Source organism: Carassius carassius, chromosome 13 (genome assembly GCF_963082965.1).
Source record: "Carassius carassius chromosome 13, fCarCar2.1, whole genome shotgun sequence".
Lineage (NCBI taxonomy): Eukaryota > Metazoa > Chordata > Actinopteri > Cypriniformes > Cyprinidae > Carassius > Carassius carassius.
The window spans coordinates 32,005,045-32,019,446 of record NC_081767.1 but is presented as its reverse complement, the minus strand read 5'-3'; the positions used below and the strand labels follow the sequence as shown (position 1 = coordinate 32,019,446).

The 14,402-nt window shown below is 37.0% G+C and overlaps 1 protein-coding gene across 1 annotated transcript in view; it reads left to right on the top strand.

Moving 5' to 3' along the window:
- Positions 1–14,402, top strand: part of LOC132155784 (sucrase-isomaltase, intestinal-like) — a 74,838-nt gene that overhangs the window by 1,816 nt on the left and 58,620 nt on the right. Inside the window, 1 exon segment of the mRNA XM_059564475.1 lies at positions 1,600–1,731. Coding sequence (XP_059420458.1) covers positions 1,600–1,731 — 132 coding nt within the window.

The following is a 14,402-nucleotide window of genomic DNA, read 5'->3' as shown; positions in this document are numbered from 1 at the left end:
GCGTGAGACTGCAGCTGTCTGTCAGGTTGTGTCATGTATGACTGAATTTGCCCCCCGTCCATTCGAATCGGGCCAGTGACTCATTTCTGCAATAACTCACGATGATGACCTTTCATAAATGGCAAAAATATATCTTTGTAGTAATGCTTTGATGGAGTGTTTACAGGATTATAGTGAATAGTAGTGTGTGTTTTTGGCACACTGATATTATTTTAATGGAAATTAAGCATATTTTGCTTTCCAATTTGTATTTGAAGCAAAATAAAATTTAATCTGTTTATTGTTTTTTACAATTCTGCAGGATATGTGTTTAAATATCATACAAATTATGTTAAAATGCAGAAATTCTTAATGCTCCTAAACGTATATAATCACATATAATTTTCAAAGTTTGCAAAGCCATACCCTACACAGAAAATGTTTTTTGATAAGAAGTTTTTTCACTGAACTTAAGTTACTATAGAGGGCCTTGGTTTGATTTTAAACAGAATTGCTAGATATAAACTCTTTCTCACAATTCCAGGTTTCCATCTCGCTATTCTGACTTGCATCTGGCGTTGTGCAAGTACTTTCATCAGGTTTGCATTTATATCTTCATATCTTATATCTCAATTTATAATAATATATAAGTTTATATTTTGCAATTGTGAGGAATAATGTCACAATTGTGAGATATAAACTCAGAATTGCGAGAAAGAAATAAGAAATGTGAGATTTAAAGGCCCAATCCCAATTCTACCCCTTAGCCCTTCCCCCTTCCGATGTCTCGATTCTCTTTTGGTTGGAGGGGTAGGGATAAGGGGAAGGGCCAGATCAGGGTGATAACTATGGTAGACATTGAGGGGGGCTAGGCCCCCCAATAATTAGAAATTGCTAAATCCTTTTCTCAAATATTGAGAGAGAGAGAGAGAGAGAGAGAGAGAGAGAGAGAGAGAGAGATGGAAGTTGCATGTATTCTCGTCTGTGAGTTTCTCTTTTTAGAGTGAGTTTACTAAAAACAGATATTTTATCCTCTTGTTGCTGTTAAATATAATGTAGCGATTCAGTATTTAAACTGTATTTAATAAAAGTCGTGGGGCAGCAATGACAAGTTTATTTTCTCCTGGAGGTGTGAGCTGCGCGATTTCTGATATGTGTGTGTCAGTAAGCAGCTCATTAATACAGAACGATAATTAAAGGCTCTAATGCACACCAGCACACCAGTATATGTGTGTATTGTAAGAGACGACGAATGATGACGTGTGACATCATAGTAGTGGTGTCCCAATCCTTAGGGGAATATTTTGACTCCTACCCCTTGACAGGGGAAGGGGTAGGCGGAGGGGGAGGGGAAAGGGAAAGGGTATAAAATAGAATTGGGATTGGGCCAAACTCAGACGTGAGAATTTATTTATTTATTTATTTTTTTTGTCAGCATGTCAGCATTTGATTTTAAAGACATTTTGTTTGCAATCTTTTGTTAGGTCTTTACTTGATGTCCTGAACCAAAACCAGTTGAGTAGCCCAGATCCAGCTCATTTTCCCTGGCTCTGTCTGAGGGCTGAAAGGATCAGTGTGTGGACAGTGAGTGCATCTGTCTGCGGTGATTCATGACTCCAGGCACTCCCTTCTGACAGCCTTCCTCTGCCATTTCTCTCCATCTCCTTCTCTGTCTTTATCCTGACAGCAAGACTTTCTGAGCGTGCCTTGACACAGCACACCAACATTTCTGATGCAGTCTCTGGTCGTGAGGTCAGTGCCGTGCTCTGCCTGCCTGATCAGCCTCCATCGGCTCCAACCGCTCCTGTGTGTGTGAGGTGTATGCGTGTGTTTAAGTGTGTTTTACTCACCATCTGCTTTTCTCTTCCCGTAGTTTTCCGCACTTGCCTTTCATTTCAGGAGAGTCCCTTTTTTCACAGCGTTTTTCATGTGGGATCCCTTTGATATATGTGTGTGTTTACACAAATCTGTCTCAGCACAACAGCACACGCTTTTTTTTTTCTTTCTTTTTTTACTCTTGGGGACACATATAGCTGAAATATCTGCTGTGTGTGTGTGTGTGTGTGTGTATACACTCACCTAAAGGATCATTATGAACACCATACTAATACAGTACTGTGTTTGACCCCTTTTCGCCTTCAGAACTGTCTTAATTATACGTGGCATTGATTCAACAAGGTGCTGAAAGCATTCTTTAGAAATGTTGGCCCATATTGATAGGATAGCATCTTGATGGACAGCTCCCGTTCCACCACATCCCAAAGATGCTCTATTGGGTTGAGATCTGGTGACTGTGGACAGTGAAGTACAGTGAACTCATTGTCATGTTCAAGAAACCAATTTGAAATGATTCGAGCTTTGTGACATGGTGCATTATCCTGCTGGAAGTAGCCATCAGAGGATGGGTACTTGGTGGTCATAAAGGGATGGACATGGTCAGAAACAATCCTCAGGTAGGTCGTGGCATTTAAACGATTCCCAATTGGCATAAGGGGCCTAAAGTGTGCCAAGAAAACATCCCCCACACCATTACACCACCACCACCAGCCTGCACAGTGGTAACAAGGCATGATGGATTTCACACCATTCCTTGTAAACCCTAGAAATGGTTGTGCGTGAAAATCCCAGTAACTGAGCAGATTGTGAAATACTCAGACCGGCCCGTCTGGCACCAACAACCATGCCACGCTCAAAATTGCTTAAATCACCTTTCTTTCCCATTCTGACATTCAGTTTGGAGTTCAGGAGATTGTCTTGACCATGACCACACCCCTAAATGCATTGAAGCAACTGCCATGTGATTGGTTGATTAGATAATTGCATTAATGAGAAATTGAACAGGTGTTCCTAATAATCCTTTGGGTGAGTGTGTGTGTGTGTGTGTGTGTGTGTGTATATATATATATATATATATATATATATAATAAAATGGGAAAAAAAGAATAAACTAACAGTTGAATGAAAGATGACATGTAGTAGTGATCATGTTGATCATTAAGAGGCTTTAGAAATGTTCATATCAAACATTATACAGTAGGCTTTATAGGGTTAAAAAGCAGTTTTCAAGGTCAACACTGTAAACACTGAAATTACAAATAAATAAATAGATCTGATAACATATTTTCCATTTATAGTTGCATCTGTACTTCCATTCTTCTTGAAAAGCATTGGTTGTAACTGCTGCATGTAGTTGACTGATCATGAGTGCAGTGCTGTGCATTTATGTGTCATTTCATGTGAATGAATGTATGTAGTCTCTCTCTGTCTCTCTCTCTCCCTCTATCTCTCTCTCTCTTGCTCAAGAAAAGCAAAGAAATGTTGCTCTTTGATCCACCTCCGTCCTACTGGTTCGTGGCTGTTTCTTTGATTCTGTCTCTGAGGTTTTTGTCTGCATGCATGTCTGTATGTATATATACAATGTATGAAATGAATGGTTTATCCTACTTTCAAAGGACTATAGGGAAGGTGATATATAAACTGAGGCAGGGTGAAAGCAGCACAGGGTGGGTGGCTCTCTGGAGCTGGAGGCCTGACCTTGTAAAGTCAATTTGTAGTGATAAAGTGACCAGAAGTCATTCGGTATCAAACAGAGTTAGCGATCTGAGGCGACGTGAGTGACAGCAACCATTGGCGAAGTGACATTGTTCTACTTTACGTTAAGGACCAAATATGGAAGGGACAATGATAAGGAAGAGCTAACAAGAAATGATCTTGATACAAGCACTGGCAGAATTCTGATTCAAGAGTTTATTTTAATCTCCTAACGAGTAATAATTTAACAATTTAAGGTATACAATATTTTGCATGGAACACAAAATGAGAAGATTGTCATTAAGTCATAAATGTCATTGTCATTAAGTCATTTGGTTTGTAAAAAAGTGGTTGATCTGTGTATATTTTACTCCTGATTTAGATGAGGTGACTTTGTCACTGCAGAAAGTAATAATATGGATTATTGACTTTCATTTTTATGGACTTTAATTTCTTTTTCATTTTTCATTTTTGGTTGAACTATTCCTTTAAGGAGTTTGACATCATATCCAGTTGCTTGTACTCATTCAGCCAAAAATAGGTTTGCATGCATCAGATAGACTGATCTGCCCTTTATTTCTTGTTTATTATGTAGTCTTTCATGTATTCTTGAAAATGCATCCTTCAGTTTTTCTGACCTCTTCTCGTTCTTCTCTGTTCCTGTCCTTTGTGCGTAATGCTTATGTCCTGTTCAGTGTCATATGGGCCGCACTGAAGTGGGTCACCATAAACTCTGAGGACATAAGAACAAACCGCTCTCAAAGCAGTGTGTGTGAGTCACATCTAAGTGACAAACAGCAGACGCTGTACCACAGTTCATTAACAGACACGACTACGGCATCATCTCTCAGCTCATACGTGTGGCACGACCACTTGTGTGTCCCAATGTGAGCAGAAATATGAAGATATTGATCCGGTATATTCAGAAGCAGGCTGTAGCTGTACTTTTTTTTTATGAAATAAAGTGCCCTTTTTTCTAGGGAGTTAAATATATATGTATATATTTATAAATTATATATATATATATATATAGATGTGTGCGTGTTTCTGTTTGTGCACAGCTTACAAATAAAAAATTGAAATATCAGGTTGGGTCAGGAAATGCCTTTTTCCACTCTGCGTCTCCGCAGCACAGCAGTGTAACACACATTGTTCAGCACATCACATCATATAATATGATATGGGGGCAGAAATGTATATATTTATATAATTTCATATAGTTAATCAGTATCACACAAATACTTGTAGCAGAAATGACTCGAACCAGACAAAAGAGTCGATCAGGGCTGTGGCTGAAACACGAGCTGAATTCCTCAGTAAGGCAACAGAAAGTCATAAAACATTCTGTGCCACAAGTCCCAAGCAAGATAACCAACCAACCAAAGCTTTCACAGAACAGCTTTCAACATTAACACCACTAGAACAATTATTTACAATTTCAATTCGAAGGAGAGAAATTTGGTGTCAAATTTGTTGTTCGTAATGGAAATGCAATGCTGGACATCACATGCAAACCCATGAGAGTTAAACCCTTCCATTGGCCTCCCCCCACCTAGCAGACACAGACTGAAATTCCTAAGGGGGAAAGGGGCTTTGAACCTCTGGTTTCCACAGAAGTCTTTGTCAAGAGAATGGCAAATAAACTGTCTTTTGTACATATATATGGACCAGAATGAACTCAAAAAGACTTATAAATGAATCAGTCCATCGCTTCACTCCATATTCATTTATATGTAACCCACACATTTGACTATCATGTTATAATCACTTATTGTGTATGTCTTTTAATAACTATGGGATAACTTAAGGATTCATAATCATGTTTGGTATGTTTGTGATGGAAACTGCTTGCTTGAAATAGTCCTGACAATCAAATATTTCTCAAATGTATCATAAATATGTTATAGGAATCATGTCCAAAATTATACCCTGCAAGAGCGGGAAAATTCGGACCACATGCTTTGTAAGATAAACATATGATTTATGATACCCCCGAGCCAAGACTATATCTGATTGGTCAAGACAACTTTTGAGGTGTGGCCAACAGGCCAGTTTAAATACCCAGGACACCATAAAATCTGGCTTTTAGTCTCTAGCTATTCTTCTGCTATTAGTCATGTTGCTTTTAGTATCTAGCTATGCTTCTGCTATTAGTCATGTCTGCTTTTAGTCTCTAGCGTTTAGCTTCTGCAATTAGTCATGCCAGCTTTTAGCTTTGCTTCTTAGCTTTAGCTTTTAGCCATGCTGTTTGTCATCACTGGTCTTTGAGCGCGGTTCCAGCGTGCTTTAAGGTCCTTTCACACTGGACGCGATTTTTGACCCGCGAATAATTCGCGTGATGGTTTTTTTTTTTTATCAGCTGTTTGTGTAATGAGTGCTTTCACACCGAACGCGAATGTGCTGAGGCGAAAAAAACGACTTTTATTTTTTTCGCTTCGATGTCGATTTTTTTTTACTTTTGAGGCGACAAAAAGGCTTCAGCCAATCACATACAAGGAAACAAAGGTGACGCCACAGCAAAAATGACGGATCTTCTGATTACTTGTGTGTGTGTTCTATGGGCTGATGTTTTTAAGAGGACAGCTCACCTTAAGCAGACCGCCAGACGCTGCTCCGGATCAATTGGTTCCCTGAAGTTTGTGGTTTGTCTCGTCAGATGCGGTGCCACTATCTGAAGGAGCTCCTCGAATTGTCCCACAGACATCCGAAAGTAAGTGCGGAACCGGCCATGATAAAGTTTTAGCTCCTGTACAAGATTGGCATACTCCCCTTCAGACTCTCTGTTCTTTAGGACTGGGTGCACCCAAAACCTTCTTTTATGTCTTTTAAAGAAAATGAAAAGCTCATCTTCACTGGATGATGATGTTGAAGTGTCCATTTTCTCAACTGTCAGCGCGAAAGTTTTGGAATGTTGAAGCTCTCTGAACGTCACAGACATCGCAAATTCGCGTCGCGGCTGATGTGAATGGTTTTGACGCAAACTATTCGCACGCGAACTATTCGCTTTTTTGTTTCGCTTTTTCGTTACGCATCCGGTGTGAAAGGGCCTTTAGCCTGCACGCCTGCACGCCTGCACGCCTGCTGTTACTTAGCCACGATGAGAAGGAACACCACCTACTGTAGTCTCGTCAAACTTTACTTCTTTTCTTTTCCGTTTGAGAGTTTCGTGTTCTGAGTTCAACCAGCCACACAACTCCATCTTCAGCCAACGTCCAACCAGGGCTTCCCAAGACGTCACTTCAATGACTACTGAACTTCCAGCCAATCAGCGACAACTTTACACAGGCAATGTACCTTCAGACATTTGTGCTGGTGTATCTAATATAATTTTAACCTCATTGAGGAACTCAATGCGAGGGCTAATTACGTGATTGATGGTTGTTCATGTCTATGCAATTTCACGTTTTGCTGTAAATTTGGGATTCCACATTTCCATTCTCTTAAACTCATCTTTCCCTAACTTTCGATCTTCCTGCAACTTGTGTGAATGTGTGAGTGCGTGCGTTTGTGTGTTAGATTAGTTTATATGTCTTAGATTTATCTAATAAAGCCTTATTCATATTGAAAAGAGAAGTATCTTGTGTTTTGTGCTTACAAGTTAATGTCTTAAACTGCCGATCTTGTTACTGTGCTAATTGATAGTGTTTTCACTATACTTTGGATATTAATATCCAGCGCAGTTTTGATGTTAAACGGCTCATTCAGTGAATCGCAGGGCGTCTCAGTGATCAGCCGTGAAAGAGTGATTCTGTTCAAATTCCCTTTAAAATCTTAAATGATTCCCTTTGAGCTAAATTGACCTGTTTCCCTTACATACTTATTTTTTTCCACCAAAAAGAAGCATAATTACAAATGTGATATTGTTTTATTACATCAGTTCAATAAACACAAATTTAATATGAAGACACTAACTGTCCTGAATCCGGTCTACTAACTTTCGTTCACTCACCACCAGAGGTCACCCGCTCACTACATGGACACTCACACTATACAGACTGTCCCGCTATACCCTGGACTACATTACCCATTATCCATTGCACTGATTGCACACAGCTGTAAACAATCACATGCTCACCTGAAAGCTATTACATACACTATATAACACCCACCAAGAGTCAGCTGAAGTTGCCGGGTATTGTTCTGCATGTTTCACTCTCCTAGTATTAGCTGCTTTACAGAGCCATTCCGTGTTTTCTGATTATTGCCTGTTTATCTTGAATTAACCCTTTGCCTTTCTGTTTCGGACTGTGTTTATTAGGTTGTTACTGTGTTGATTAGGGTCTCCACTCATGTCTGCCCTTGGATTATTCTTGTGTCTTGCCGATACCATACCTGTTTGCCATTGTTTGACCTTCCTGCATTTTGCCAATATTTATAAATAAAGGCTTGCACTTGGATCTACTCGCCTCATGTCTCGTCAGCTCCGTTACACTAACATATTAGAAACAATATTGACTTTTGCTCTATTTCCCCAACAAGTCTCTGAGCAACATGATGCTATTTTGTTCCTGAATGAATCAACCGTTTAAATGATTCGGTTCTGTCGCAATGGCTCACTGATTAAGTTACTTGCTGCCACCTGCTGGCGCTTTTTCATTTCACATTTCACAAGTATCTTTTCCTTTCTTTTTTTATAATTTCAAACCTCAGTATTCAACGTTTTGTTTAAAATATCAAAACTGTATTAATGCATTTGTAACTGCAGGTTAGATGTATAAATGTCCTGCACTAAACAAAAAAACTTGCTGCATTAAGCTAACTGAGACTTGTCATAGCACTTGCATATTGCTGATTTTGATTGCTTCCATTGTCCTCATTTGTAAGTCACTTTGGATAAAAGTGTCTGCTTAATGACAAAAATTTAATGTAAATCTAAATGCATTTCTAATGCAGTTTCTGTGTTTTCTCTGCATTGCAAAACTTTATTTTGTCAATACTGATTTCATTTGCTTGGTAACAGCCCAAATTACTTATTATTCAGTCATTATTATTATATTACTGATTCAGTTTAAGAATTTGACTTAAAATATGATGCACAATTTTAGAAAAAGGGGATTTATAAAAGTAAAAATGCCCATAAAGGGTACAAAATAAGTTTAAACTTATTGGAAAAGATTAATTTCTATCACTGCTGTGAACTGATCACCACACAGAATACGAAGAATATCAGAAACTTTAGGAGTCAGCTGTCCGCGGTAGTACTTAAGATATATTGAGCATCGCGTTAGTTCAGTCAGGCCACGTTCGTCACGCTTGCATCAGCCAACAGTCAGCTGTTCCTGACGTACCAATCCAGTCTTGACACCAATCACATGCGGTCTATTTAAATTCCCATTATTCAGTGTCTCTTCCATCGCATTGCTGCTTGCAATTAACTCCCTCCTCCAACCCCAACTCCACCAACTGAACCTGTAATCCGATCTAACTTTGTACTTTCTTTACAGTCTCTTCATTGGAAGCAGTCTCTATCACATTTCATTTACTACTCATGTAATTGTGAAATGTAATTATGTATGCATATAATGGTTCTGTTCTGTACCCCAGGGGGGTTTGTCTTACTGCTCTCCCCACTGTGTCCAAGCATGGCTGCATGGACAGGCGTGTGGAGTGTTGCCCAGATCATAACCATACCGCCAACACTAACTGTATGCAATTATAATTGTCATAAATATACTTGACGGAAGTGGTCCTGATTGAACTGCACAATAACACATTCAGCAACTATCGTTATCGATAAAATCCCCAAATATATATATATATATATATATATATATATATATATATATATATATATATATATATATATATATATATATATATATATATATATATATATATATATATATTTGATAAACATAAGAAGTCCCCCCCCAGAAGCTTTGAGAACGGGATGATGCTGCTTCCGAACCAATGATCTAGCCAGAGAAGCTCACTGAGTGCAAACATCTGAGACAACTGTTTTTTGTTGTTATTGTTTGTTTGTGTGTTTAAAATGTAACATTTGAATGTACTTTTTATACACATTTTGATCACAAATTGTATTAACACAAGTTTCCATTTTCAGAAAATGAGAAACATTTTAGTTTATTCCTTATAATAATTATATGAGGCTATTCATAAAATCATTATACATTCCATAATTTCATTAAAATGTTGTCTCCACAAATCTAAATATTACACTTAAACATATCAGTGTAGTATTTAGGTGTTAAGTGGTTTTTTGTTATTATAATAATAATTATTATTATTAATTTATATTATAATGAATAACAATTGCAAATAGTTATTAATAATAATAATAATAATAATAATAATAATTATTATTATTATTATTATTATTATTATATTGTTGCTGTTGTTGTTATCTTGTTTAAAATATTAAATGAGGTCCAGGAATGAATACTCTGACATGAATAATATTTGTGTTTTTTAAATAGTGTAATGAAACTTGTACGGTAAGTCATCTGGCATTTTGGTAGTATGTATAGTATATAGAGTGGTGTTTAATGAGTGAGTGTGTGTGTGTGTGTGTGTGTGTGTGTGGTCGAGGTCTAATGCTGTAAATATTTCATATTAGGCTTTGCCACATCTACCCGCGCTTGCAGATATGATTAACCTTGAATCAACACTATAGAAGAGACAAGGACCCTTTTGTTTTGTATTTTTTATTAGTTTTTTAGTTTTTTTGTCTAATTAGGTACACCAGAGGTGCACAGACAATAAATGAAACCTATAGAGGTCAGTTCAAAAGAGTTCTGATATAAATATACATAAAGATATATATATATTTAAACATACAATTCATAAATCTAAATATCAAATTTGGCAGAATCATAAGTGAATGGAAACCAAGTAACTGATGTCTTAAAGACACAGCAACAATTGAAAGAAAGAAAGAAAGAAAGGGCCAATAATTGTCATGCAAAGAGGTTGAACATGGTCATGAAAATTATTATTATCTCTTAATGATGATAATTTCGCCCTGATAAACCTTGGTCTTCATTATAAATGGACCTCAGGTAAATTAAAATTATGAAATGGTGTTATGGAACTGGATAATCATAAAGGTAATTTGTTAATCTGTAAGTCAGTAGCTTGGAGCAGCTATCAGTGGTGCACATGTGCCAATCAGTCTAAAAAGAGACTCAACTGCTGTCTGACACTTTTCTTAAATGACAAACACTAAGTGCCACCTACATTTCAGTGTAAAACAGTGATTTATGTGTGTGCAGGGGAAACTAATAGTTCACATGTCAGAACATCAATGACAGAAAAATGTTTGAGCCAAATCTAAACACTTAATAATTGATTAATGATTCTAGACAAACTTTTGAAGAAAAAGAGACTTTCGATTACTTCCTGGAGTGCTGAGAGCACTGTCTGTGTGTGTGAGGGCTGGATTGTATCTCTGTTTTGTGAGACTAGTAAGGAGATAATTAGCTGTCAGAGTGTATTACTGCTCTCAGCTGGAGCTGATAAACACAGGAGAAGAGCTCTAACCTTACACAACCATACTCTATTTTCATACTGTGAACACACACAGGAGCCAGAATTAACACTGCCAAGTGCCAAATATGAGTAAAATTTTGTGTTTACATGTAAATAAAACATTACCAGTTGGCGTGAAACTTTTTTATGTTTGAAAGTGCAGTGTAAGAACCAGATATAGAAGTTAACAAACCTAGGCTACGTTCACACTGCAGGGCTTAATACTCAATTCCGATTTTTTTTGAAAAAATTTGATTTTTTTGCAAGGCCGTTCACATTTTTCAATTAAATGTGACCTTTTGTGATCTCCTGTGTGAACGTGAAATGACCCAGAAGTGACGCAGAAGAGTACTCAACGGTCAACGACGTCACTTGTTGTTTGCGGAAGTAGCTAAACATGGATGTCAACAACAGTGTAGTCAACAGCGGAGCTCGTTTAGCAATATTAAAGTTATTTTCCCAACAGAGCCAGCACAATTACAATCTTCTCGTTTAAAGAAGAAAATTAAAAAGAAGGAGGAGAGCAAGGTTTTTGGCCATGGCGTTTTGTGGAGCAGTGTTAGCAACGTCGGTATAGAGAAACGTGTGGGTGCGGAGTCGCAGCCAGGAGTGGTGGGATACTGATGTGAGTGGCTTCACTAATACAGAATTCATCAGTTTATCTTCTCGTTCATGCCTACTTCAACGCAGAATTATGACGTTTGTAGCATATCTATGACATACGGGTCGGATACATGTGGCCTGGCCGTTCAGACGGAGGTCCCATTTCAAAAGATCGGATACGTATCGGATTCAGGACCACAAACCCAAGTGGCCTGGGTCACATTTGAAAAGATCGGATCTGTGTCGTTCAGACTGAATGAAAAGATCAGATACAGGTCGCATAGGGGCACAAAAATCGGAATTGGGTCGTTTCAGCCTGCAGTGTGAACGTAGCCCTAGATGCTTCCCAGCTAACAGGGAATGTTCTTAGATCTTTGGTTAACGTTCTGGCAGGGTTAAGTTTTTTTTTTGTTTTTTGTTTTACAGTAATGTTGCTGAATGTAATGTAAAATGTAATGCCAAAGATCACGCTAGAGTTATGTGGCTTTTGATAACGTTAAAATGTTACCACAAAAACATTTTGACGTTTTATTTAGTTTTTTTTCCTAACACATTTTAGTAGGACATCCATCATTTTTTTTTTATGTTATTTGTTTAAAAACATTCAGAAAACATTCAAAAGTAACATTTCCATAATGTTTGCAAAATGATAAAATGGAATGTCCACTTATTGGTCACATAATGGACACATTTTATCAATTAATACATATAGATTTATTACATCTACTTGTTGATATTATTAAAAACATTGAATGGAAGAAAATAAAAATTTAATAACATGAATGTTACAGAATAAACAAATAAACAAATACAAAAAGGTAAAGTTTGGATTCAGTACAATTTTGAATGTATTTGAAAAAAAAGAATGTAATATTGTGAAATATTGTTACAATTTAAAATATTTAATATTAAATAATGTTCTGTATTGTAATGTATTGTGAAATTTGTTCCTGTGACGAAAGCTGAATTTTTAGCATCATTACTCCAGTCTTCAGTGTCACATGATCCTTCAGAAATCAGACTAATATGCTGATTTGTTGTTTAAGAAACATTTATTGTGCTGCTCAGAATTTCTGAGGAAACTGCAAGATTATTTAATAAATGAAAACGACAGCATTTATTTGAAATAGAAGATATTTTGCAGCACTACAAATGCACTTACTGTCACTTTTGATCAATTTAATCCATCCTTGCTGAATAAAAGTATTATTATTTTGTATTTTTTATAAAAAACTATACTGGCCCCAAACTTCTTTCTTAGGTTGTGTACTTTCTGTCACTGTCTCTTGTGTTATTGTCAGGCCTCTCATGTGATTGCCCATAAGCATCTGCTCATGTGCAGAGTCCAGCGCTGACGACTTCTGCCCACCGCAGCCTCCATCTGAGAGACATCCAACCTGATAATTATTAAACCCCTCAGCAGTCTCTTTCTGTTCCTGTCTATCTAATCTACCAGATTACTTTATTTCTATCATAAACGACTGTCACAACTGCTCTGTGAGTGTGATCCATGTGAAGAACTGGAGAATCATTAAAGGAAAGAGTCCAAGATCAAACTTTGGAAGGTGGCTTGCATGTGATTTTATTATATTATATTACACACGTTATACTATTATACATGCTCGCACTATTGTTCTATCATGAGCTGATAAGGAAGGTTTTATGTGTTCATGCATGTATAATTAAGATTAACCCTTAGGGGACTAAGCCCTTTTTGGTCCGTTTTCTCTATTTGATATGAACATGTCAGTCAAGTTTTCGTCAGAAAATCCTAGAATAATTTGGACAGGAATCCTGTTGGAAATTGTATTTATTTATTCATTCATTCATTTATTCATTCATTCATTCATTCATTCATTCATTTATTTATTTATTTATTTATTTATTTCTCTCTCTCTCTCTCTATATATATATAAATATATATATATATATATATATATATATATATATATATATATATATATATATATTTAATATGATTATTATTATTCATTTATTATTCATTTATTTGCACCTCTGTTATGCACATTTTTTTCTTTTCTGTATAATATTATTAATTGAATGTGTGTCTTGTTTTTAGCAGTAGTAATTATATGTGTGTCTGATTAATAATATGTAATCGCTTGTATATGTCCGTCATACTTCTACTATTCAGGGATAATGTCTTCTCATTTCCCATTATTCTTCACCTCAGTCTCCGCTCTCAATAGAGTTTGGCTGGGTTTTTGAATTTAGGTGGAGCTCTCCGTTTCACTTTTGTTCCACATCCATTTTCCCACATCCCGCTCCAAATCTACTGTTTTCTCTCACATGTTGGACCTGCAGCTCCAATCCAATTCTCGTACCTGAAAGTAGAACTGGCAATTCAATCCTGAGGTATTGATTCCTTGAGTTGGGGACCGGCTCTCAGCTGTGATAGCTGCTCATGTTGCTGAAACCTGATATGGCCATCAAAGCTTGACTGTACAGGCACATCTGGAGAAATTGCTATGCTGGCCCATTTGTGGCTCAGTGTGCTAGCGCTAGAGAAAGCATGATTCTGTCAGCACCAGCTCTGTGGTATCATCAGTTCAGACGAATCCCGTCACACAGTGCTTTTCTGTAGCACTGATAACCTCAAATATTAACCTTTCAGAGTAAACAAGTGGATATGAATTTGGCAACTAGATTGAATTCTGGTCATGTTCTCAATGAAACATCTAAGAAACAGCATAGAGTCCATCGGCAATCCACCTGCACTGCAAAAATATTATTTTCTTAGTATTTTTGTCTTATATCTTCAAGTACAAATTTCATGCACA